This window comes from Desmodus rotundus, chromosome 7 (assembly GCF_022682495.2).
Source record: "Desmodus rotundus isolate HL8 chromosome 7, HLdesRot8A.1, whole genome shotgun sequence".
Classification (NCBI taxonomy): Eukaryota; Metazoa; Chordata; class Mammalia; order Chiroptera; family Phyllostomidae; genus Desmodus; species Desmodus rotundus.
In genome coordinates this window covers 8,989,393-9,015,971 of record NC_071393.1, presented here as the reverse complement: position 1 = coordinate 9,015,971, position 26,579 = coordinate 8,989,393, and the positions used below count along the sequence as shown (strand labels likewise).

The 26,579-nt window shown below is 52.3% G+C and overlaps 1 protein-coding gene across 3 annotated transcripts in view; it reads left to right on the top strand.

Annotated features, from left to right (window-relative positions):
- KSR2 (kinase suppressor of ras 2) overlaps nt 1-10,526 on the top strand; it is a 274,031-nt gene extending 263,505 nt beyond the window's left edge. For 2 of the 3 annotated variants that reach the window (XM_045200496.3, XM_045200494.3), the window contains exons 17-20: nt 1,797-1,928; nt 5,869-5,998; nt 7,015-7,148; nt 8,812-10,526. In XM_045200496.3, the coding sequence (XP_045056431.1) occupies nt 1,797-1,928; nt 5,869-5,998; nt 7,015-7,148; nt 8,812-8,818 (403 nt within the window). In that variant the 3' untranslated portion in view covers nt 8,819-10,526. Of the gene's footprint in view, nt 1-1,796; nt 1,929-5,868; nt 5,999-7,014; nt 7,153-8,811 lie in introns of those variants that run through there. The other variant, XM_045200495.3, reaches the window with a different exon arrangement.
- Nucleotides 10,527-26,579: the final 16,053 nt, after the last annotated feature.

The following is a 26,579-nucleotide window of genomic DNA, read 5'->3' as shown; positions in this document are numbered from 1 at the left end:
TTTTTGGCTGTCACGACAGGGGAGAGGAGATGCTACTGGCATCTAGTGGGTAGAGGCCAGGGATGCTGCTCAACATCCTACATACACAGAATAGGCACTCCCCGCGCCCCAATAATCATCCAGCCCAAAGCCGGATCACCAAACTCCTGGAGCCTCTCTCCTCAGGACTCCCCCCTCTCCCCCTGCCAAGCGTGGTCTGCAAGATGACTGTAGGATGGAAACAAACATTTTCCATATTAATTTTAATGTGCACTTAAAAAGTGCTAGTTTCCACTTATGGACCTGTTAAATAGTAACCTATTAAAATATACAGGAGCAGGAAAAAATCCATTTGTAGTAAATAGTGGTCTAGAGCAGCCCTGTCCAGTGTGGTAGCCACTAGCTTATAGCTCTTTTAACTTTAGCTCAAATAAATAAACAGTTCACTTCTTCAGTTGCATCAGCCGGATTTCAGTTGCTCAATAGCCACGCTGGCTGGAGGCGGCCCTGCTGGAAGCAAAGGCAGAGAGCACTGCCATCTCTGTGGGAAGTACTATCGGTAGCGCTGCTCTCGAAGGTGTTCAGATAGGGCCAGAATCACGAGCCTGGGATACCAGTGAATGCAGTAGAGGGAGCGATGCTCACACCTTACAGAGCTCAGAAGCCCGTCCTGGAAGAACCAGTCAGCCAGGCTCAAGTCCCCTGTAGCCCCCCATGTGCTAGAGGCTCTGGTCCTTCACAGTCTCGCTCTTGATGGTTCGAGATATTCCACCCCACTCTCCCACGCCTGCCCACTCTCCCTGCATTAGCTGGCCCTTCCCTGGGAGTCTTGCAGGAGGTTTCTCCCTGCATTAACTGGCGGAACCTCCTTGCAGGAGGTCAGATTTCAGTCCCAAAGGGCAAGTTCTGCACTTGCTAAAGATTTACGGTGTGAAGAAGGGAGCCAGCTTCCTGTCTCTTCTAAAGATTTCTCTTCAGGAACAGTTATGGATGCGGGTGAAGGGGTATCTCCACAGTGTCTACCCAAAGATGTTCACGGCCATGTCTATAATGATGGGAGGGGGACCACCTACGGCCCATCAGCTGGGGGTGGAGCTATACATTATAATGGAGACACAGGGTAGCATCACATGTGCCAGTTACACCGAGGTTTTTGAGGCTTCAAAAAGATGCCAAACAGAGCCCGTCTTGGACCTTTGTCTAACTTTCCCTTCTGCCTGGAATATTCTTGTTCACAGGCCCAGATCCTTTACACCATGTCAATCTGAGCTCACCTGTTCCCTAAAGTAAGCTCCCTCTTATCTTTGACACATTCCATTCCTCTTTAAGGTGTTTTGGTATAAGGCTTATCGCTATCTCTACTTTCCCTGTCTAATTCATTTGTCATCACATTCCCCGACCAAAGCCCAGGCCCCCGGAGGGCAGGGACCCTGCTGGTCTTGTTCACTCACACCTGTGCTCCTGGTGCGTGTGTCCACGTGTGGGTGTGCGTATTGCCCTTCGGGGCAACAAGTTTACATTCGTTAATACAGTGTTTGCAGAGACTTGGTAGAACGTGACCGCCATGAATAACAAGAATCGGCTGTATGTACGGAATAAAGATGGAGTAGAGGGTGCCTCCAAGGCGAAGGGACCTGATGATGGTTTGCGTGTCACATGTCTCTCCTTAGACCAGCCTCAGGTACAAGGTCAGGCCAAGCCCAACAGGGAGATGCAAGAAAGCCAGGAGAGATGGTCCAGGGACATGGGGTCAGTGGTCAGGGACTGCTCCTCCCTGGGCTGTGACATGGGGCTCACTCTGTGCTTTGCTTCTCCAGGAGGGAGGACAAGCTACGCATCCAGAATGGCTGGCTGTGCCACCTGGCGCCGGAGATCATCCGCCAGCTGTCCCCCGACACGGAGGAGGACAAGCTCCCCTTCTCCAAGCACTCGGATGTCTTCGCACTTGGGTAGGTGGCCCACCCTGGCCTTCAAGAGCCCCAGCCCTGGCAGAGGGGCAATTCCCAAGGGTTTCTTCTGTGCTTTTGGGAGGGACAGGGCACCTGCCTGTGGGGGCGAAGGCGGCTGGATTTCTGAGTGAGATTGGGGGATCTGATTGGGGTGTGGTAGGAAGGGTGACCCTAGCAAATATTCATGCCTGGTTTCTAACTGGTTATGTTACCATGGCAGGTTACCTGATCCATCCATTCATTCATTCATTCGTTCATTCATTCATGCAATAGCTATTTACTATGTATCTCCTGTTAACAAATTATCTAAACAGGGGTGGCCAACCTACAGCCCATAGGCTGCATGCAGCCCAGGATGGCTGTGAATGCAGCCCAACACAAAATCATAAATTTACTTAAAACATTATGAGATTTTTGTGTGTGTGATTACCTGTCACAATATGTTTAATGTGTGACCCAAGACAATGCTGCTGCTTCCAGCGTGGACCAGAGACACCAAAAGGTTGGACACCCCTGAATGTAGTGGCTTAAAACAATATTTGTTTAGTATCTCAAATTTCTGTGACCAGGAATGTGGGAGTGGCTTAGCGGAGTGGGTCTAACACTGTTTCCCATGAGGGCGCAGGTAGGACGTTGGCCAGGGCTGCAGTTGAGGGAAGGCTCGATGGGCTGAGGATCTGCTTCCAAAGTGGCCCACGCACACGGCTGTCCTCAGGAGGCCTTTCCAGAGGCTGCTTGAGTGACCTGACATCACATCAGCTAAAAGCCACATTGCCGTTGTGACACGGTCTCAGAAATTACCTATCATCACTTCCGCCACATTCTATTAGAAGCAAATCACTAAGTCCAGCCTACAGTCAAGGGAAGAGGAATTAAGGTCTGCTTTTGCAGGAAAGAGTATCAAATAATTTGCGGACATATGTTGAAACCACCACAGGTCTGTACTCTGTCGTGTCTAGTCAAAGACAAATAAGGGAACAATCAATTTTAACGAAGTACGACCAATGCTATGCTGAAGATAAACACAGGACTGTGGGGATAAAGGAAGAACTAAATCCAGCCAGGGAGACCAGAGAGGGCTTCCTGGAGGAGGCAACTCCTGAGCCTGAGTTAAAGGAATCCCAGGTGAGGGTAGGGTGTGGTATTCCAGGTGGAAGGAACACGTGAAAAGGCACAGGGGGGAAGGAAACAAATTGTCCACGATGGAGGAGCCTGTGGGGATTAGGTGGATGAAGGGAGCTGAGCGCTGGAGAATCAGGGAAAAAATGAGGCTGGGGTGGTGAGGAAATAGAGCCCATCCTGCAGGTACTTAGAGGCTGAGATAGGAGTTTTCACTTCACCTTCACAGCACTAGGGAGCCACGGATGGTTATTAAGCAAGGGGAGTGACCTGACAGTATTCTGTGTTTCAGGACAGTCAGTCCAGTGTGTACAGAACGGGAAAGAGAAGGGCAAGCCTGAAGCTGGGTGACCAACCCAGGCGGACAGGCTGTCGCCGCCCACTGAATCAGTGCTGGGATGGGGGAGGGGGCAGAAGAAACTGGGAATGGAGAAGCATTCTGAAATGGGGGTGATAGGGTTTGATGAGGGACTGAAGGTGGGTGGTGCCCAGGTAGCTACCAGAAGCACCTTGGTGGAGGGGGGTTACCACTTTGCCAAGGTGGAGCCCCCTGGACATGGGGTGGGGTTGGGGCATGCTGGGAAGGCAAAGAGAGCACATTTGGACCCAGTGACTTCGAGCTGCCTTGGAGGTGGCCGATGGATCCAGCCAGAAGGCAGCTAAACCTACACATGCAGTTTGGAAAGAGGGGTTTAGGGTTGTCAGTAGAAAGGGGAACCACAACCATGAGAGAGAGAGGGCTGTTTTGGGAGTATGGGACAGTGAGGGTCCAGGATGCACAGCCCCAAGATGCAGGGCAGAGTGCTCTGAGAGGGTGCACTGAGGAAGGCTTCTGTACCCACATCTCTCCAACGGCCTCGCTCATCCTCGCCTTACCTGGTCCATGGGGCGGTAGCAAGGCCTGGTGGAGACAGCACTGGAGAAGCAGTTTGGGGGAGTTCCAGGCCTGCAGGTGTGGGCACCAGACTTAGCACCACTGAGAGATGTTAGACCATCTTCTGTGGAAAAGTACCCCACTGTGTCCTCTCTGTAAAACCTGGGGAGGGGGGCTGTTCCTGGCACATCGCGACTCTCACCGTCTGCCACTTGGACCCCATTGGAGACTGTTGTTTGCCCTGATTAGTTTATGCCCCAGTCTTTATCTAGTTAGACACTGTTATCTGAAACCAAATTGCAATAATTAAGTTGGTATATTTTCATATAAATTTTAGCAGAAGAAAGAAGAATGTAATTAACAAAATGTACCCAAGTAAGTAATTGGTTTTCCACTGGAGTTTTCATCTTTAGCAATTTTTATTTTTCTTGAAAGTGAGTTTCTCTTGAAAGTTGGGTTCAGAAGGAAGTTTTAATGAGGCTTTTATTCCTGACACTGTTGAATTCTGAAGGACCCGGTGCTCCTGGTTTCCTGCCAATTAGGTGCCTCTTGTTGCCTGGGAACATCACACTCAGGCATGACTCAGAACAGAACGGACTCACACCCCAGCACCTCCTCACCCAGAAGGATGAGGCTGGCAGGGGAAAGAAGATGCTGACCAAATAGTGGAGCCCTGGAAATAGCTGGTTTAACACAGCCTTCCCATTAAAGAGGATAACAGGGTGCTTCGTGCTCTTTAAAGCAAATTCACATAAACTGGCTTCGATCAGAGGAAAGATCAGCTCCTAGGACTGTTTCAGATAATTCCCGATTGAGGAGTCTTCTCCTTGGCCAGCCGAGACTTGTCCTCATGTAACAGCTCGCAACACTCCAGCATCCTGTGGGCACCCCGTGGTCCTCACTGCATCATTTAAGCCCTGCCCAGCCCACACCCTGTCCATCCCCACATGCTACTCCCTGGAGCAGGCCTTTCTTCAGCCATTGCTCCGTCACATCTACAAAGCAAGTGATAATACAATCAATCCTTCTAGAATAACTCGGGCACCAATTTGTCGCATCACTCCACATCCCAGATAAACATTCTCCCACTGCAGTTTTATCATTAGTCTGATTTGGCAGGAAAGGAAATCGAGACCCAGAGGAGTGACGTGGCCTACCCAGCATCATACAGCCAGTGTCGAATAGAATCAGGACTTGACCCCAAGGCCATCGGACTCTCAGAGGTTTTTTTTTTTCTTTCCACTGTTCTACAGAGTGGTCCATTCTTGGAAAACACGTGCCTGTCCTATCCTATCACGGAGTTAGCCATTGTTAACATTTCTCTGTGTTTCTCTCTATTCTCTTGTCTATACATATATAGTGTTTTTTAAAAAGAGTAATCTCATCATATCTTACATACAGTTTTGTGTCCTGCTATTTGCACTTATATTATATATTGAACATTTTTGTCATGTCAGCAAAGTTTCTTTGAAATGCTTTGGTAATAATATAGTACTCCCTGTCATTTTATGGGTTCACTGTCATACAGGGAGCCGGTCCCTTTTACTGAGTGACTGCACCATTCCTGTGTTCTTCATTATCGCACATCATGTTGGAGAGACCACCCTTGTACATGACTTTGTCACCCCAATCACTCCCTTACAGGGGTTTTCTAGACTCGCAGGTATAGAGTCAGAGGTCATAGCCACAGTCTGTGAAGCTGTTCAGGTCCTAGGTTTTTGCTTCCTGTTAATGGAGGCACCAGAGGAGGTACCTGGGATAGGCACGACTTCCAAGACATCGAGAAAGCCTTACACACTGCACATCCCAGACAGGAAAACACCAGCCCTGTGAGGAGGAAATGGGAACAGGGTGGCCGGCCAGCAGGCTGGTGGGGCGGGCGTGTGTTGGTGAGTAGATATGAGTGACATATCATGCCAACACCTTTTTAACACCATCTGCCGACAGAACGATCTGGTATGAACTCCACGCCAGGGAGTGGCCTTTCAAGACCCAACCAGCAGAGGCAATAATCTGGCAAATGGGCACAGGCATGAAACCCAACCTCAGCCAGATCGGCATGGGGAAAGAAATCTCGGTAAGTCCGGGAAGATGCCAGGTCTGGGGGACAAGGGGAGCAGCAGACACCATCCTGGTCTGCCTTCTTTTCCTGTGTGTTAAGCTTACTAATGCTTTTCCAAAGGGTGGCGGTAAAAAAGCACGCCCACAGCTGTGTCCTGTAATGATTTGGAGCTTAGAAGCAAGCCCTCTGAACTATGCCTGCAATTCAGGTTCCTGCCATCAGGGGCGCAGTAGCACTTGGCCAGGTTTTTGCCAGCAATGGACTGCTGAATCAGAACAACCAGAGAATACCTCTTTTTTTTTTCTGCCAGATTAAAAAGACATTCACTAAAATATCACGGGTATTAATAATTCTGACTTTATTTGCATCGACATAAAAATTTGAGGCATTATCCAACTCAGAACAAGATATACAGAAACAGAGAAGCCCAAGGATAGATTGGGCTTCTAAACATAGAAGGGAGATTTGGTTCCTCTAAAACATAGCACAAACAATCCCCTCCTTTGATCAGAAGATGGGTGAGTCAGGGAGGGAGTAATTATCTGGTATGCTTTTAAGGACCGACTGCCTCTAAGTTTCCTTTCTCAGGAGAGAGCACTAAAAGTAATTTTCCCCTCTGCGACTTCGAAGGGCACTTACAGTATTGGGCTGTGGCTGAAGACCTCAGGATTCCCTTTTCTCCCTCCCTGTTCTGAAAAATGCCCAGAAGTTCCTTGAGAAGCATTTTGTTGATCTCAGTGTGTCTCAGGTCTTCTAGAATAGGGCTAGTATGCTATATGGCTCAGAAAGTGGATGAGTAGAAGGAAGGAAGGAAGGGTGGATGGATGGCTAGATGGATGATAAATGCATCAATTGAGGTGGATGGATGGGTGATAAATGCCTGAATTTAGATGGATAGGGGGGTGATGAGTGGGTAGGTGGATGGATGGATGGATATAAAACTGGGACAAATGGACAGATCCATTGAGGTTCCAAGGAATAATCCAGATGTCACCATTTATGTGAAATCACCACATACTGGTTTCTTTTAGGACATTCTTCTCTTCTGCTGGGCCTTTGAACAAGAAGAGAGACCTTCCTTCACCAAGCTCATGGACATGCTGGAGAAACTGCCAAAGCGAAACCGCCGCCTGTCTCACCCCGGGCACTTCTGGAAGTCTGCAGAGTAGGTGTCCTTTGGCCTCTCCCCTCCTCCCTGCCCATGTCATCTGGCTGTTGTCAGCTTTTGCCCCCCTCCCCAACTCCTCTGCCAGCCTTCCCCTTTCCTTTCCACCTCCCTCCTCCAGCCAGCAGCCTCCTCTACCAAGTTTCCATTCCAGGGAGCCTGCTCTCGGATTTGGGCCCTGGCCTGTGCCACGTGGCTACCCTGCTACTCCATTGCCTAATTCTTCCTGATGAAGGTTGATGCCCAGTGAGTGGAGCATCCCGTGGCAAGGTGGAACCCTGAACCCACCACGCCCTATATGTCACCCCAAGCTGAAACTATGTAACCATTCAACAGTATCTCCCAATCCCTTCTCCCTCTAGTCCCTAGGAACCCCTCCTCTACTACATTCTCTCTCTGAATTGTCCTATTCGAGATACTTCATGTAAGTGGGAGCATACCATAGTTGTCCCTTTGCATCTAATTTCTTTTCTGCAGCATAAGGTTTTCGAGGTTAATCCACACTGCAGCGTGCGTGAACGCCACTCCCTTTTACAGCTGAGTAACGTCCCATGGCGTGGACATGCCGCATCTCGTTTGTCCGCTCATGTGTGGACGGCCGCTTGGTTTGTTTGCACTCTTTGGCTACTGTGAATGATGCTGCAGTGAACACTGGTGTGTGCGTATTTGTCAGAGCTCCTGCTTCGAGTTTTGGGTTGCGTTGAATGTCCGTGACACGGGTCCACATCATCATCACAACCACCAGCACGTTATCTGTCATCTGTGTCACTGAGTGAACACGTGCGTGACAGGTGCTATGTTGAGCATTGTCTGCATTACCTCATTGACTCCTAAGAGTCCCCCCCCAGGAGGTAGGTGCTATCACTGTCACTGCTTTACTTAGAGAAAACCAAGGCACAGAGAGGTTAAGTGCCTTCCCAAAGGTCACACAGCTAGTGAGGAACAGAGCCAGCATTCGAACCCAGGTTGAGCTAGACCCTAAATCCATGGTCCTGATCCCTCCACTCTGCCAGCTTCTAGGCAAAGATGACCTGTGTCCCTTCTGGGTCTCTTTCCAGAGCCCTCCTGGGAGACTGGGCACAAACTTCTGCTCCTGTTCACCAAGATCCTGTCTCAACAGCAGTTGGCAAAGCCTCTGCTCACAGCAGGGTCTGCAGTGTGGATCTTGGTCCCACCCCCTCTTCCTGTAGCCCCAGCCCTCACCACGCATTCTCAGAAGCTCCATATGGCATGCGGGCTGGTATTCCAGCACCACAGGGCCTCAGCCCTTCCACACGCTGGTCCCTACCCTTAGTCCAGAGGCTACATGCTCCCGAAGAGTTCTAGGTTCAAGTCCCGACCACGCTGCTTCCTCGGTGTGCACCCTTGGACAAAACACTTAACCTGTCTGAGCCTCAGCTTTCTCATCTATTAAAAGGATATAAAGTACTTATCTGCAGGCTATTCTCAGATTTAAATGAGATCAAGTATTACATGCGTGGCACAGAGCCTGGCACACAGTAGGACCTCAATAAAGAGGAGTACCTCCCACCTTTTCCTGTAGAGGATGGGAATTGCTCATCTCAAACTGACTGGCCCTCCGGGAGGGTGCAAGTTCACAAAAGACGGAGTTGTCGTATCCTTGTGACATCTTGCCACTCTCTCCCTTCTCTCCCCACTCCAGGCTGTGACCTCTGGACAAAGAGACGACGCTCAGCTGCCTCAGCTCCCAAGCCACCTCTCCTTCCCTGCTCTGTCCTCTGCTAGCTCAGGAGGCCAAAGGCTCACCATCAGAGGGGACCAACACCGGCCAGCCTAGGACCACTGCACAACTCAGCTCGGTGGCTTCCCTGTACCCTAGATCTGTGTCCTTTTGCTGGGGAAGGGTTGGGGACCCCTGAGCCAGGGACTTAACGGGACCAGCCAGGGAGATATGGAACTGACGAGCAAGGTGCGAGGCAGGGTGGAGAGGAGGGATGCAAGTGGAATTCGGGGTCCCGGGGCTGCGGAGACCAGGGCAGGAGGCCCATGGGAGCAGGCTCGCGGGACCAGTGTGTGTGTGGACATGCGTGTACATGTGCGTCTGTGTGCGCCATGCTCTCTGCTCTCCGTTCCCCTTGACAAGCAAAAGCCAGGCTCCTCTGCTCCAGAGAGTCTTCTCAGCTGTCCTGGCCTCTGCGTGGTGGGTCCCAGCTGCGCTCTCAGGGAACGTGGCAGGGGACACAGAGCTGAGCCCCAACTCAGTGGAGGCTGTGGGCCCAGATCTGGGCAGAGGGGCTAACCTGTTCCTTTGCGGACATCCGTCCTCAGGGGCCCCAGCCCAGGCCTGTCATGGCTCGTGGCACCTTTGCATATGCTTGAAGTGCAGCAAAACAGTTCTGGGTGTCTTTTGGGTTCTGAGTCTCTCCGGGGTCCAGTTCCCAGACCTTCTACTCCTGTTCTGTGAGAGCGTCGTCCCTTTTGGCCCCACCCTGTCCCTGCCATTTGGAAAGCACAGTGGCTCCCTAGCCAGGATGACTTCTGGGGGCTCCTTACAGCTCACTTTTATCCATGACACCCCCTAGAGTCTGGGCCCCAAGAACCGGGGCCCTGGGCAGGGAGTTCTAGGACATTCTTTTCCCCTCCCTCTGCTCCGGCAGTTACACCAGCTAAGGTCGTCGACCACAATGATAGATTTGGGTTCCTGGTATACATGTGTGTTGGGGTGTACACACAGCACCCTGTTTGCAAAGGATATCCCCTCCCCTTCACCCTTAAAGAGACCCGTTGGGAAAGCGAGGAAGGAGGCCTTTTATAGAGGTTCTGTGTGTTCAGCTCCAGCCTGATGCCGAGGCCCGGAGTAGCTTCCCCCTTAGAGGTCTGTTGTGTTTGCTCCATGTCCCTGCATTCTGTCTGTCACCTTTGTGCCCACCTGGGCCGGTGGGTGTCCTTTCCCTACCACCTTGAGATGGAGTATTCCACGGGAGGGGTGCCGGGAGCAGGTCGTGAGTGCAGAGTGGTGGGGGGAGCCTCTGCCTTAGGCTCCTTATGTCCCAAACCTTATAAGGTAGGTCTTACATCCCCAAAGCTTGGGGCCACATTCATCTGATCTGGAGTTAAAGGGAAGCCTGTCCCCCCATAGGGCAGCAGGCAGCATTGCAGGGTTGGCCCATGGCCCCTCTATACTTCCTGGGCCGACCCAGGCTTGACGTGCTTCTGGTAGCTACCTTATCCAGACGTCTCCCTCCCAGAGAGGGGAACTAAGACTTCAGAAACCCTACCTGAGCTCAGACTCAACATCTAACCAGGTGAGGGGGGTCTTTCCCACCTTGAGGGTCCCCCACATTGGTCCATGCTCTGGGGGCCAACTCTGCTTCCAAACTGGGAAAATGATGAAACTAGTCATGCTTCCCAAGACCCTGGGCCAGGAAAAACCCTGTGCCTCCCAGAGAACCTTCCAGAATGCCTTCCCAGCACTCCCACCTGTGTGGGACCAGAGACTAAAGACCCCCATGGGGGCTCTTCCTAAGTACATGTTCCTCTTCCAAGGACTTCTGTAAACTCTGTGGCTCTTGGCTCAACGTGTGTGTGTCTTAGAGGAGTTGTACACACATTTGCACAAGCCCCAGCCGCTCTAGCGTTGCTGGAGGCAGTTCTTAGCAGCGGCTGCCTCTGTGGTCAAATAGTCACCCAGAGGACCAACCCCAGGTCTGAGCCGTGGCTCTGCCCTGTGGCCTCCGGAGGGCCTGAAATCCAGCCAGGACTTCGTGGTGGGTCCGTAGACTCCAGTCTTTGTCATGGACCTTTGTGCTGGGAGAAAAAACAAGAAAGGGAGAAGCAGGCAGGGTGAAGCCGAAATGCTCGCCAGAGCTGCAGGCTGCTCCTGCTGCCTCTCTTGTTTACAGAACTAACTAACCAGCCACCCAGAGCCTGGGGCAGGGCCCAGCAGGGTCTCTCCAAAGGCTGCCTTTCCCATCTGCTCACCAGCACCAGCTGGAGATTGAGGACAGGGCCTGAGGGATCAAAGAGAGAGAAAGCCTAGCCTTTTCTGCACCCTTGAAACTTCTCCACTTTGCTGGACGGGGTTCCGTGCCTCTGTCCCTGGGCCCCACGTCACCTGCTCTTGACTTTTCCCTCTTCGCCCACATCCTTACTTTGTCCCAAACTTCCTCAGTCTCTGCAGCAGCCAGCCTGCACCGGGAGTTCCGACCCTCCCTGCCCACCTCCTCCAGGCTACCCCGCCCTGGATTGTTTAGAGGCCAGCTTTAACATCCTGTCCTGACCTTTCCATCCAGGAAGAACCAATCCACCACTTTCCCCCACTGACCTCAACCTCTATTCACTGGCGAAGTGTTGGGAGGAGGTCACAGTGTCTTTTGCAAGGAAAAAAGGAGGGGTTAAATTTTTACATCATGATTGCCTGAGACTCCTGCTGTAGAATCTACACAACGAAGATCGTGTGTGTGTGTGTGTGTGTGTGTGTACTTGTCCCATCACAGCTGTGTGCTGGTGCCCAGCGCCCCTCCACCAGTTGTTTCTGTCTGCGCCCTGCTTTCAGCACACCTGGATGTACACAGGCTTCCCAGGTGGACCAGTCCACAGAGTGAAGACTCACCAGGAAGCCTTGACCTTGCCTTCTTTGAAGGGCATGTGGATTTGCACACTGAATTCCACCCGACTCTTCCAGGCCACAGGTGTTTCACAAGACAAGGACTCCTTGGCAGGGGGATCAGCCCCTTGGCCTTATGTTGGGATGTCCCCACATGTCACCATCCCCAGAGAGAAGGTGGAGACTCGAAGTCTCCACCTGATGCTGTTTTGTCCTGGTTTTCCTTTTACTGGTCAAAGGGAAGCATCTCATCTTGCCATGGAACCCCTTTCCCCACTTTCTCTCCACTTGGATTCTTGGTCAATAGAAGCCTTGGCATGATCTCTGGGGACTAGACTCTTGTATTCAGCAAACCTGGCCCTGCCGCTTTCCCACCTGCCCCCCCCCCGCCATGTGCACGTACCCTGCCGTCACGCCCTGACCATGAGAGCGTGAGCAGACCCTGAGACCGCTTGGCCTGCAGGATATGGGGGGGGGGGGGCATTTGGGCATTGGAGGACAGAGGGGTGAGCTGGAATGGAGGTCCGTATTAGCCTGCTCAAGATTTCCACAGACTGGGCGGCTTCAACAACCAAAGTTTGTTTCTCACAGTTCTGGAGTCTGGAAGTCCACGGTCAAGGTGTTGGCAGGATTGGTTTTCCCTAAGGCCGTATGCTCACATGGCCCTTTCTCTGGGCACACTCATCCCTGGAGTCTCTCTCTTTCTCTTTCCCTCTAAGGATGCCAGTCACATGGGATCAGGGGCCCACCCTATTCAAGTTCAATGCCATCTTAATTAATTACTTCTGCAAAGCCCTATTTCCATATAAAGTCACATTGTTAAGCCATGGGGATTGGAACTTCAATATCTCTTTTGGGGGGAGGGGACACAGTTCAATCTCTAACACCCCTGAAGGAGGTTTCTCTTGTGCCTTGATGGGCCATCTTGGTCTCACGCAGTCCCCTTTGGAGATTAGTCCCCAGAACCCTTCAGCCACCAGGGTCAGGACATTGCCCTTACTCTTCTCAAACCAGCCTCTGACACCTCCGTCAATGGGGACCAGCAGTCCTGGGCTTCACGGGTGATCGTCACTCGATGTTGAATGAATGTGCTTCTGCCCAGTCTGATGTGGTTGCTGACACCGTGCTGGTTCTCACGCTCTTGCTCCGTGGAAAGGAATGAACCTTGGCAAGTGGTGTACTTGCCGTGTCCTTCTTCAGTTTTGCCTGTAAAGAGAGGAAGTGTCTGAACAGGCTCGGGTGACACTCCCCGGCCCCCAGCCTCACCTCACCCCTTCCCCCAGCCTCACCTCACCCCTTCCCCCAGCCCTCACCTGCTCATACATGTAAGGGCCATGAGAATCAGTCTGGGCCCCAGGACACAGGAACCCAGTGTCTTGAAGGTTCTCATTCTTTCTGACTCGCCCACTTCATGCCACCATGGGCCTCACTCCTGATTCTTAACCCAAAACCCCTGACTCCTGGCTCAGGACCCTACAGTTCATGCCCATTCTCTCTAACCAGCTGGGGCAGAGAGTTGGGAGAGCTTCAGTCCCCCAACTTGTTCACGTGCTAGCATCTAGCATAGTGCCTCGGACATAATGGTAGGTGCTCAGTAAATGTTTCCAGGATGCAGAGAGGGAGGGTTGCTGGTAAGAGCGAGGTACTGGCTGGGCTGGGCAGTAATGGGATTCTCAGGCCCTGTGCTATGGGTCCCACATCACCCCAGGTGAACTTCCTAGGTTTAATGGATATGATGCATAAAGAGACCCATTGGTCAGGTGACCCCAGGCATCTGGGCCCTGAGAGGCAGAGTAAGGATCCATCTCTAACAGCCACTGTCACTGAGCACTTACTACCTGCCTGTCCAACTGAGTCCCCATGATGGGACAGTCCCAGGAGCTAGGCACCATTATCCCTTTTCATAGGCCAGAAACTATGGGCAATAGATGTAAACCAGCCTATTCAGTGGTAGAACCAACATTGTAAATATGCATTGTTAGACTCGCCCATTCCCAGGAACCCACCACCATTGGGAGTGATTAACATCTGGCTGCCCATTGGGATGTTACAGCCCCAGGCCCTGATGTATCTGCAGCTCACAACCAGGAGAGAGGGGAGAAAACAGGAAGTCACTGAAGGAGGGTGGGGACCTTTGTGGGAGCTTGTGTGGAAGTTCCCACTTACATGCCCAGACTGGTGGGCTGCCAGTGGCTTTGAGTTTCCAGGAAATGTGAGTCTAGTTGGCAGAGCTGCTTCTGGGTTCCCCCAGCATGCCAGTTCCATCAGCCCAGCCCTCCCTGTCCCTGGACATTGATCTGTGGTCCTCTGTCCCTAGAGGCTCACCAGTGAGTGCTCCTCCCTCCCAGGGGTGGGAAGGGGCCCTTCCTTCATGCTAATTGGGGTCATGCAGCCCCTTTCCTTAACACTGAGAACATGAAGGACTCATCCCTGTGGGGTTGAGATGGCTTTCTGCCTATTGTGGATTGAACTGGAGGAAATGGGCTTTGCCTGCAGCCTGTGTGACCTAGGATAGACCCAGTTTACCCAGTGTGGTCCATAGACCTTCAATTCCACGGCAGACTAGATGATGTTGCGTTATCAGAAGGGTTCTGGACAAATATGCATTGGAAATGCTTAGGCAAAACAAGATGAACTTCTTTCTCGACTGCAGCACTCATCAGAGCTTTTAAGACACTCTTGTGTGGTAAAGTCTCTAACAGTCAGCAGCAGGCTGCTCTTCCCAAGCTCTCCCAGGCTGGTTTCTGAGTCTCCAACAAGATCGACCTCTGTGAGTCCGACTTGCTATCTTGTATGGTACTCTGAGAGCAAAGACCAAAGTCCTGGCCCACAGAAAAGAACCGCTGACCCCTAGCATTTACAGATCACCCACGCGGAGCTCAGAAAGACAGATTGGCCCCATCCCTTACACTGGCCCCCTGATGTTAGACCCCAGTACCATGTGTGTGGACAGTGGTCCGATACACAAGGACGCAACAAAAGGCACATTCTGGCTGATACATTTTCCAATGAAGGTGTCAGATTTGTTGGTGGCGGTGGGGGCGGGGCGGTGACTTCCCCACCATGGTGTGACTCAGATACCAGTGTAGAAATGAGACAGGATGTCATGCCCATGAGGGATCAGTGAGGGCTTCATCTGAATGTGTATCTTAGGCCAAGTTATTGGGATGAAGATCTAGAATGATCCATATCTGGAAGGATGATCTAATCTAAAGAGGGCAGATACATGACATTCCTGCCACCACTGCCCCCATCCTGTACTCCTGGCAGACATTGCTAATCAACCACAGCACACCTTCCTGCTGCCCACCGATGAGCCCCAGGGCATCCGAGTTGCCCCTTGAGGTAGACATGAATGACCATTTCTCACCTCATGCCTTCCCTCCTTTCTCAAGAAGGAACTCAGGCCCAGAGAGGGAAGGTAAACTCTTCTAAGTTAGATCCCTTCTTGGAGGCAGGCATGGATTTAGAGCTAAGGTCTCGGAAACTTTCCGAAATACAGTCATTTAAAGTCTTGGCTGTAGCTAGTTTCTGAGGGCCCTGTACAAGTTTGTGTTCACCAGGGACCTGGGAAAATGCGGAAAGAAAGACTTGGTCCTGAAGACCCTATGAGTGATCCTGTAGCAGGAGAGAGATAGTTTCTCTTCCAGGGAACGGCTTCCCTCAGGGCCTGCACATTCCCCCAGCCGCAGGGCAGCTGGGCTGCAAGGCCCTGGAGCTTAAGGAAAGATGGTGTGTGTGTGTGTAGGGAGGGCCATGCTTTACTTGAGGTGGTTTGAAAAGTTTCTGTGGTTCACTCTAGCCTTCTGTAAGAGTAGGGAATGTTGCATACAGAGGGAAGGAAAAGGAACTTGACTCTGATGGCTTTGAGGTTTTTTTTTCCCTCCAATAGCTCAAAACCTAGTTTTCATGCAGATAAAATTTCCTGGGGTCCTAGTGGACCACCAGCTCCAGAAACACCTCTAATAACCAGCTTGGTGGCTGAGAGTACTTTCCATCTGCTGCCTCTTCGTTCCCTTCCTCCCCTTATCCTCCGCCACCCCACCTCCTACCAGATAACATCTCCCCCCACCCCACCCTGAGCCCAGGAGAAAGTTACACAATGTAGGGATGAAAAATAGCTGCCATGTATTTAGCTTAAATTAGCTCAAAGGAACGGCTCCCTCCCTCCATTGAGCAGGCCACAATTGTTTATGCCAAAGTGCTATTTGCATCGTGCCTTCTTAGATTTGAAAGTCTAATGATTAAAAACAAATCTTAGTTTTTCTTCTCCACCACTTAAAAAAAAAACAAAACAAAAACAACACCAGCTTGGCTAGTTCTTTTAGTTTAAAAATACCCCGACCTCCAGCACTAGAGTGAGAGTTTTGGAGAGACGGTGCCAGGATGGCAGGAAGAAACGCACGCAGACAATAGGCAGAGACGCCTTTTTGGAGTGGGGAGTGACGGGCTGGCCAAGGTAGGAGCAGGCTGCCTGTGTCCTTAGGGAGATGCCGGTGTCCGGGTCCGGTTAGAGTTCTGCAGGCTATTTCTTCAACAGCCCTGTAGTCACTGGGTTACTTACTGAACATCTACTATATCCGAGACCCTGGGCATTCAGTGATGAACGAAACAGAGTATTGCCCCTTCCAAAGCTTACAGCCCAGTGGGAGAGAGGGACAGGAAGCCAGCCAACAGCCATGTATAAATTCTGACTGATCCAGGCCTATGGAAGGAAAACCAGTGGGTGGACAGTGACATGAGATGGGACTACTGTGAAGGGAGCAGTTGGCAAAGGGCTTTCTGAGGAGGTGACATTTAAATTGAGATCTGAAGGTAGAATGGGGCAATCATTCTGGGGCGGGGTCTCCAGCCTCAGCTCTGTTGATATCTGGGACCAGGTGACTTCTTGTTATGGGGGACTGTCCTGAGCATTGCAGGGTGTCGAGCAGCATCCCAGCCTCTACTCACTGGATGCCAGTAGCACCTTCCCTTTCACCCACCCCGAGTTGTGACAACCAGAGATAGCCCCAGACATCAGCTAATGTCCCTCAGCGGGTAGAATCACCCCCGCCCCTAGCTGAGAACCACCATTCCAGGCAGGGGAAGCGACATGGGGACAACACAGAGGACAGGGTGGATGAGCGGGGAGGGCGGGGGGAGCGACAGCAGATGAGCTGGGCTGGGGGTTGAGGACGAGGGGTGTCCAGGCTGCGGAGGGTCCTGAAGGTCTCTGTGGGCAGTGGGAAGGCACTGAGGGGTTGGAAGGACAACAGTGTCCCCATCTGGTTTTCACCAGTTTGAGCCAAGGCGTGAGGTCCTGAGTACGCCGTCTCCCGGCCCCGTCACTGGCATCCAAGTCCAGCCTCCTGCCACCTGCAGCCGATCACCAGAGAAGGGAAATCAGGCAGAGGGAAACGGGAGAACTCGGGGAGGAACTGTGGCCTGCAGATGGGGTTTTAAAGCAACAGTTAGGATCTTCAATGGCTTGAAGGCCGCCTAGGTGAGGAGAATGTTGACTGGTCCTGTGTTATCTACATGGACAAGACAAAGTCTGAAACCTCAACTCACGGGGCAGGAAATGACCTGCAGGGCAGCCACCCCAGGCCTGGCTCTTCCTGCCACCTTCTCCCCTTTTCCTTCCACAGTCGCCCACCCCATCGCCCCATGGTCCTTCTAGGATGCAAATCCTCTTACTGAACTGAAATCTTAAGGCTGGCATCAGGCAATCCTAGTGCTGCTCTTGGGGGCCACTCAGGGCCACCTCCCGTCTGTCTTCCCCAGGAAGGAGAGTCCCCAGAACACCAAAGGCCCCTCCCACCTCCCCCCAACCCCTAGTTAGCTCTGGAGAAGAGTTATAATGGCTGTCTCTGGTGGACACGAGGCAATGGAGTGGACGGCGTGGAAAAAAGGTGGCAGTTCGATCCCTGGAATGGAGGCAGGTGGTGGATTTTAGACCCCGGGGTCCAGCAGTCCCAGGATTGGGGAACAGGGCAGTCAGCCATTGCAAAGGACTGGGGCTGGGGACATTGTTTTGGGAAGTGGGGACACTCAGCCAAGCACCTTCCAAGAAGGATGCTGAGTTGACTGGGGCCCCGTTCCCTGGTGGGTCGACCTCTCCCCACCCCAGCCCTGCCCAGGTTGGGGTAGTGGCAGCTTAAGTGCGTCCTGGACAATTAATGCAATGCATTGGTCCTCCAAGAATGTAGCCATTTTCCTCTGTTTATTTTTCTATCTGTGTTGCTAATAATAGTATAATAAAAATAGTAATAATACTTTTTAAATGGGTACATATGAACTCATGTAAGTTCAAGTAACTGCTATGTAGCTACAGTGTAGACACCAGGCTACCTAATGTACTTGTCTCGCCACACCAAGGCCCCTCCACCCTGGCCCACTCGCCCGCCCAACCTGCCTCTAGGGGGTGCTGTGCAGCCCCCTGCCAATCGAGGGCAGCTAGCTGGGCCATGCCTGGCTGCTCCGGGGCATGGGCTGCCTTTGGCCAGGCCTGAGCACAATCTTCCCCCTCCCCCTCTTCAGGGTCTCTACTCTTCTGAGGCCCCTGTGCTCCCCAATCCTGGGGAATGCTGTGGGTTTTTATTCCTCCCCCTCCCCCACCATCCCTGTTCCCCCTGCCCTGCCCCCCCTCCCACACACACATCCTGACCCTGCTGTCGGGAATAAAAGGCTGAGAGCCCAAATGCTGATTTCAGGCATCATGTCACTGAGCTTCTCTGACCCCAAGTTCAGAGTACTTGGGAGCTTCCATGAGCTTCCACGTGGCCCCCACATTTCACACGGCATCACTTCCGTGCTGTGGTCCTCTAGGACCCCTGGGGCTCCTACTGTTGGGCCCATTTGCGGATTTAAAATGCCTCCAATTAAGCAGCCGAAGGATTCTTTGTGAATTTTCCCATATTTTGAAAGTTCATGGCCCCAGCCACACCCACTGCGCTTCAGCAGGCCCCGAGTCAAGCAGCCCTGGCCCTTTATTCCCCAAGGCCTCATTTCATATACCCATTCAGTGACTGTCTAGAAAGTGGGAAAACGGAAGAGAAGCGGCCCCTCCTTACAGGGAACCTGAGTCCATGGGGGAGATGGAAGAGGTCTCATGGGCCCTGAGGCCCCCAACCAGGGCCCCAAGAAAGGCTGCTCAGGGGAGGGGCCTTCTGAGCCCTGGCTTGAGTAGAATGGGTGGAGCAGGTAGGGAACAGTGTGCACGGTGAAAGGACTTTTCCTCAGCCTCAGAGGAAAGGTCACAATTTATTGAGAGCCAGACCTGGAGCCAGGTGCTGGGAGGAACCTGGTATTGGGTTTCTGGAAGATTCCATCCCCCTGGCTCAGACATACAGACCTTGACTTCTCCCCCTGTCTTGACTGCCCCCCCCCCCATGCCCTGGTCCCTGCGGGTGGCCTTCATGTCCTGGGGAAGAAGATGTCCCAGGAGGGTTTCGTGATAACTGGAGACAGGCCAGTACTTAGGTTGACTCCAATTCTCTCTGTGTGTCCCCTTGGCCTTGGGGGCCTCCCTCTCTGTCGCTGTCTGCCTCCCCCACCCCAGTGCCTCTGTTGCGTAGTCCTCCCCCACTGGGATCTTCAGTCTGGGGCCATCACTGCTGTCGATGGGTTGGCCATCAGCCCTTCTCTCTAAAGCATTTCTTCCCTGCCTTTGCTTCTGCCTCCCTTTCCTCCTGCCTCCCCCTGTGGCCAGCGTCTCTGGTCTCTCTGAGGCCCGCGGATCTGTCTTGGCACAGCAGATTTTCTCCCGCAGCCGTCTCGCCAGGGCCCCTTTCCTGGCAAGGTTATGTCAGTCTGGGCACAGGCCATCAGAGTATTGAGGTCAAGGCCAGGCATCAACATGGAAATTTATTGATGGAAAGACCTTATGTCAAGGGTCTCTGACTAAATATTACAGGAGTGATGGGCAAAATACCGGTCTGTTAAGAGTGGCCGAAGAAGACCTAGGGATCATGGCTGTCCACAGGCCAAGTCCGCCATACAGCCTAAAGCATGGGAGAGAACGTATCAACCGTCTCGGTGGAGTGGTGCGTCCTAATGTCCCTATAAATATATATCAGGGCTTGAAAGATGGGAAAGAGAGTGTCGTTGGATGCCCGTGGCGTGTGTGTGGCTGCTGTGAATCAGCAGGACCTGTGTGCCTGGGTCCACTCAGCTCTCCGTGGTGGGTACTGACCTCACCGTCTCAGTGCCAGCAGATCCCCCAATGCTGCCCGTGGCACTTAGTGTATCCCTAACCATCGAGGTTGTTGGAGGGAGTAAATGAAATCATGACTGTCGTAGCATCCCACAATTCCTGGCATGCAGTAGGTGCTCAGTACATGTGGTTTCTCTTAGTAACTCAACGGAAATGTCCCTAGGATTTCCACCTCTAGAGAGACATTCCTGGAAAAAAAAACGGGGGGAGACTGGAACTGAGAGGTGGTGGGTGTTACATATTTTCTCAGATGCTAGTGCCCTGCTGAACGTGGGGAGGGTTGCCCACGTCTCATGGACACCTCCCAGCTGACATGGGGGTCAGCATCCGTAGGACAGGTCCAATCTCAGGGAGCTGGGAAGCCTCTGGCCAGACCAGTCCCCTCCAAGGCCTCAAGATGGAGGCCAAGGGGACTCACTGGGGCCAGATGACCTGGGCACACCAGGTGAGTGCCCTTGCCCACAGGCGGGCCAGGCTGAGAACATCCTTAACTTGGGTGGTCAAGTCCCACCCCAAGCCTCTCGTCTCTCTCTCTCCCTGAGCTTTGGTCTCGCCCTGGGGCCCACACTGCCCGCACACTTACCACATGGTTGGTTCCACTGGGTGGTCACTCTCCAAGTTACTGACCTTAGGGAAATTTGTAATTGTAAAAAGGCTTTCTTGTATGTAAATGATGCCGTTACCTTTTCTATACACAAAGTATATATACCTATAAATATTATACATATATATTATATATATAAAAACTATTTCTTGTATAGACCGACATGGACCAATGGCCCATGTTGTTTTCTCCACTTCTGTGCTGACTGTCACAGACTGAGTTCACGTAAGAAGCTGGTTTCATGTTTTCCCTTTGGGGCCACTTCTGTCCTTTCCCCTTCTGTGTCTGTCTCAGTCTCTGGCTCTCTCTCACTCATTGCCAACGTCTCATTGCTGGGAAAGAACAATCGATTCAGATGCCATCTGAGAAAGGGCGGCCAGATGGATGGAGGGTCCACTGTGTATATTTGTACAGAATCATTTATAAAGTTTTCTACACTTCTCAAAAAAGTATTTCTAACTCGGGCTGTCGGGCAGATAGTGAGCCTCTGTGCCGACAGGCCTGTTGTTTCTTGTGTTTAGTGCAATGTTTAGTGGGAATCCAATGTCTGAATTATTTATGCCAATAAAGAATTTGAGAATTACTTCATCGCACTGCCACCAAAATGGGTCTGCATTCTGTTGTTGTCCGTTGCACAGGAGGAGTCTTGAGATGTGACACTGGTCAGTGTATCAGTCAGCTATTGCCACAGTGATGCTGTGTAACAAAGCTTCCCCAAACGCCTCATCTTTCAACAACTAGCATTTATTTTCTTGCTCCTGGGTCTGTAGATCTGGGTTGGGCTAAACTAAGGCTACTCTTTAGACTTCAGGTCAAGTTCAAGTCTGTGTCCATGTCTTTAAGACACAGGCTGAAGGAGAAGCCCCCTGGGGCATGCTCCTCCTGTGGCAGAACACCAGAACAGAAGAGCCAAGCCAAATGGTACAAACACATCCAAGGCGTCTTCTCAAACCACATCTACTAACCACATCCAGTGGTCAAAGCAAATCCCATGAGCCAGCCTGTCAATGGGAAAGGGCTGAGACTCCACCCAGTGTGGGAGGAGGAGGAAAGTGAATGTTTGCTAAACAGTAATGCAAGTTATCTTAGCCTGGCCTAGTATTCTTCCGTCTGGCCAGCCACAGATGAGTTTTCTCTCTAGGGGTGAACATGGTGTAAATGCATAAATACACGCTTGTATGCTCATGTGTACACACACACACACATGAACACACAAATATGACTCTGCATAGGGAGTACCTGCTGTATGGCCAGCTTAGAAAGTACTTAGCATTGTCTCGTTAATCCCTAGAAAGTACTTAGCATTGTCTTGTTAATCCCTAGAACACCCAATTCCATCTGAAAGATGAAGCCAGTGCAGAGGGATGAAGTCCTGGCCCAACCCAAGTCGAGAATGCAAACCTCATGCTCTTTCAGGTCCGCACCTAACATGACAGGCTCGTAAGTATCTTGAATTTCTAAAGTTCACTCCCCAACACACCTTTATGCAACAAGATCTCTTCTGACCGGGAAAGCCAGCCAGTTAAACAGTGAGGATTCCACTCACACAGTGCAGAAGGAACTGAGAGCTGGGACCATGAGCTAGGACCCGAACTCCCGGCTCCTTCCCCGAGACTGTGCTGCAGGGAGGTGGAAGAACTGGCCCCATCTGTCCTTGTAAATTCTTCCCTGCACGCATCCCAGGAGTAAGAGCCCGTGGACAGACCAGGGGTCAAAGTCTAGCTTTAGCACATGCTAGCTGTGTGGCCTCGGGTAGGTTGCTTAACTTCTCTGAGCCCCCAGTGTTGTGAGGCTTACCCAAATTAACACCCATACTCAGGGCATGGCTGGCCCCTAGTAAGCTCTCTACAGATGCTAGTTGCTGGAGTTAATGTTTATTACTACTGTGTTGTGGTACAGGGCCGGCCTCAGTGACTCCAGAGCAAACTTCACCCCTAGTTTCTGCACCCAAGAATGCCCCTTCCCTGCTGGGAGTCCACGGCTCACCCTACTATCTCAGAGAGTAGCAACTGGTATCTGACACTCTTAAGTTTGTCAGCCTCCCTTGACAAGTGTGATTTCTTCCCACAATAAAAAATGGGGTGGGCAGAATGAGTTGCCCCATTTTGCAGATGGGGAAACTGAGAGTCCAAAAAGAGAAAGTCTCCCGCGGCCTCTAAATTTCAGTCCTGGGCTATTAACCACTGGGGCCCGCTGTGTGACCTGGTGGGGCAGTGACGTCAACTCTGAGTCTCAGTTTCTTCAGCTGTGAACTTGAGATAACATTTGCTCTCACTTTAGAATGAGAATGAGAAGCAGGCAAAAACCTTAACACAATTCCTGGTGTAAACAACCAATAACCAATGGAAATTTCAAGTGCAGATCTGGCATTTTGCTGGGAGACTGTTGATGGGGAGGAGATGTGAGACTGGACCAGAACCTTCCATCCCCATCTCTCATATTTCAAGCAGAAGAGAAGGGGACAAAGTCTTCCCTGAGGCCTGGAACTAAGTGATCGACCGGTTCTGGCTTGTGGTCCCCTGTGGCCCCGGGGCCACCATCAATCAGGCACAGCAGGTGTTGAATGGAGGGAGGGAGGGAGAGAGGGAGGCTTTGCAAGTCATCGGAACTGAACAGCTCATTAACCTCCACGCACAGGCTGCAGAGAAAGTGCCTGGCAGCCCGAAACCAGGCATGGATGAGGCCACCCAGCTGCTGGGGTGGCAGGGACGTGGCCTCTTAGACCCGTCTGGTCCCTGGGTTCCTCTTCACCAGATCGGGACCCTCCCCAGTTCGTTTCCCATCTCCCGTCAGCACATTGCTGTTGTCCTCTCATTTAATCCTTGCGACAGACCTGTGAGAGCAAATACTCTGCTGCACGGAGGAGGCCACCGAGGCTCGGAAAGATTAAGTGACGTGCCCAGAGTTACACCATGGTGAGCGGGGAGCCAGGATCCCAACCCAGACGACTAGAATCTGCAATGCTAGACGGCCCCAGCGAAGACAGGTTGCAATGAATTCAAGCGATTGCATCCATAGTTCTCAAGCCAGGGATGATGTCCCCCCACTCCCCCGGGGACATCTGGCAACGTCCCACTGGAGGATTCTATTGGCATCAAATAGCTAAAGGCCAGGGATGCTGCTCAACACCCCACAACACACAGGACAGACCTCCCACGACAACTGTCAGTCCAAATGTCAGCAGGGCCGAGGTGAAGGAACCCTGCTGCAGAAGTGGCTAAGTACAGGGCAAGGAGCGGGGTGCTGGCTGTGTTTGCAGAGGGAGCAGTTGGAAAAGCTTCCCTGGAAGAAGAAAGCTACCCATCCACTTTCTTTGTGCAAATGAGGCAAGAGAAATCACATGAGTTTCCCAGGGACACACTCGACCTCAAGTAATAACTACTAAACACCTACAGGCAGGCAGAGGGCCAGCGATGCCACCATTTAGCAGTCGTTCCCTTACTTGCTGTCTCGCTTGCATCGTAGCCCCGGAGGGGGAGTGACTACTGCTCCGGAGTTGCAGAGGCTCAGAGAGGTGATTCGCGCTCCAGAGTGCGCAGCTAGAAAGGGTGCTGCCGCCATTGGCGGCCGGTTCTCCCATCATGGGCTCGGCCTCACTTTGAGGACAACAAACTCGAGACACTGACCTCAGGGGGTCTGCCACCCCCACACCTTCCTGCCCCAGCTGGGAGCATCCTGTACACATGGGCAGGTGGGCAACCCACAGATCTGAGTCTGAGTCTTAGCCGCAACCGCAGACCAGCTGTGTGACCTTGGGTAAGTCACTTTGTATCTTAGAGCCTTCAGCTGCCCATCTGTAAAGACAGCAGTAAGAGCACCTCTTTCCTGAGATGGCGATGAACACTCGACAGGACATGACCTGAAGTACTTACAAGTGTGCAGCATGGAGTAAGCCCTCCTTGCCTATTTTAGATTGGAGCGTCTGGGAAACAGAGGTAGGACTTGAATGGGGGGGCATTTGCTAAGAGCGTTGAATGCCAGGATAAGATTTGGGGGCTTGGCCTGACAGGTGGTGGGAGTCTGGGTGTCGCCAGGGAGCTGATGGGAAGGGATCAGACACAGGGACGCCACGCTGCCTTCAAGTGTGTTTCTCCTTCTCCTGAAATGGGCCCTGGGGCAAAGCTGCCCCTCTGGGCCCTTCCTGTGTCCGCAAAGGGGCTCCGGGAGGCCCAGGCAGGCCATGCTGAAGCTGAAGCAGGTATGGCTCGTGTGAGTGGCTGGAGCTCCAGGTACGAGTGGGGTTGGGCAAAGGGGGAGTTCCAGCCCCTGGCTCAGACCTTCTTCTCATAGGCCTGTGGGTCCCAGAGGGGGGTCCCACCTTCTGGGTGCTGACCTCTGCATGCTCACGTGTGCACACACCGCACACACCCATACACACCCACACACACCCACACTTGCCCACTTCCAAAACACTCAAATTCCCACCCTCACCCCACATGCTACACCCACCCTGACCCCCATCCTCACTTGCCCCACTCCCTCACCCCACCCCTTCCTTCTGGTTGGGCTGGGTACCTGCCGGCCTCACTCGACATTGGCCTTTGTGCTTCTACAGCACACCCTACAACCACCGTCATCCTGGACCATCCAGGATTACCCATCCCGGGGTGGGGCGCTGGGTCTGGGGCTGCAGGTGGCCTAGCCAGCGCCCCACCTTTACCAGACGGCAGCTACACCAGTCCCTGTCCTCCCAAAGGGCTCCAGATGGCCACCACATGTGAACATCGGGCCATTGTTTCCCTTGCGCCATTTATAACTCGAGAAGCTCTCCTGGGGTTTACCGACATGTGAAATAACAACTCAGCCGTTAACAAGCCAAATAAGGGTAAACACGTTCTCAGGCCCCGAGAACAGCGCTTGCAGCCAGCGCCCCAGTTTTCCTGAGTTGCGTTCATGGCGGGCGAGCGAGCTCGGCCAGAAAGCGAAGGGGCTCTGGGTGAAACCAAGGGGTGTGAGCGTGTGCGTGTGTGTGTTCCACTTCAGGACTTACCCGAGCGTTTCATATGCTCGTGTATCTCACAGCAGGGGGTTGAGTGTGCAGTTCTCCCAACTTCTTGGCCCCTGTGTTCACGCATCTTAGAGGATTTGGGTTCGTGGAACTCTGAGAAATGCTGCTCTCAGCCACGGGAAAAACTTCAATATATTCTTGGGTCCTTCTCAGACCATGCAGCCTGATGGTCCACTAAATGAGGGGAGGGGGAACTTGAGAGAAACTGATAGTGTCTCAGCTTTTTCAGCTTTTTATTTTCCCAAGACATCCAAAAAAAAAAAAAAAAGGCAAAATCCAAACAAGATCTCTCCAACTGACTGTCAGCGTGACTTTATACAAGGCTAGCTCCTCACCAAAAACTGAGGGCAGCCATAACTGGAGGAATAAAAATTAAAATACCTTTTATTTTCTCATTCTTGCAAAGTCCAGGGAACACTCTGAAGTGGTCCAGGGTGCGTCCATGCACAAGGGGCCGGGGCTTGTTGGTGCTCAAGTCCCAGGCTCTGTGGTTTGATGCCTGGGTTTTGACCCCAGCTCTTCCACTCATTGACCTGGACCCCAGGGGAGCTGCCATTCGGGGTCTTCGTCATTGTCCTCCAGATGCTGGAGCTGTGTCTGCCTGCCCCCCAGCGGCCCTTAGCCATGATCATCTGGTATAGAAGTACGAATCCCGGCGCCTCCCAGAACAACCCAGGAGGTGGACCTCACACTCCGGAGCCTCTGCAGGGTTGGGCTGAGGCTAGGACCTTGCCCCAAATTACCCCTTGCCTGCCTCCTGCCCCAACCCCCTTATCCATCTCCCCTGGGAACGCTTCCTTGATAAATGGCATGCGTGTGGCTCTTTGTCTCAGTCTGCTTCTGGGAAAACCCAAATGAAGACACTCACGTTACGCAAATCTCTGAGCCTCAAATTCCTCAGGCATCATGTAGGGATAATAATCGCATCCCCTTTCTTAGCTAGAAGCGAAGTCGTAGGGGAGATGATGTGTGTGAGCCATTCAGCATGGAGCCCAGCCTGGAATTCAAGAAAGGCTGGAATTTGCCATCATATTAGGGGGTCCCATGGAACCCATGTG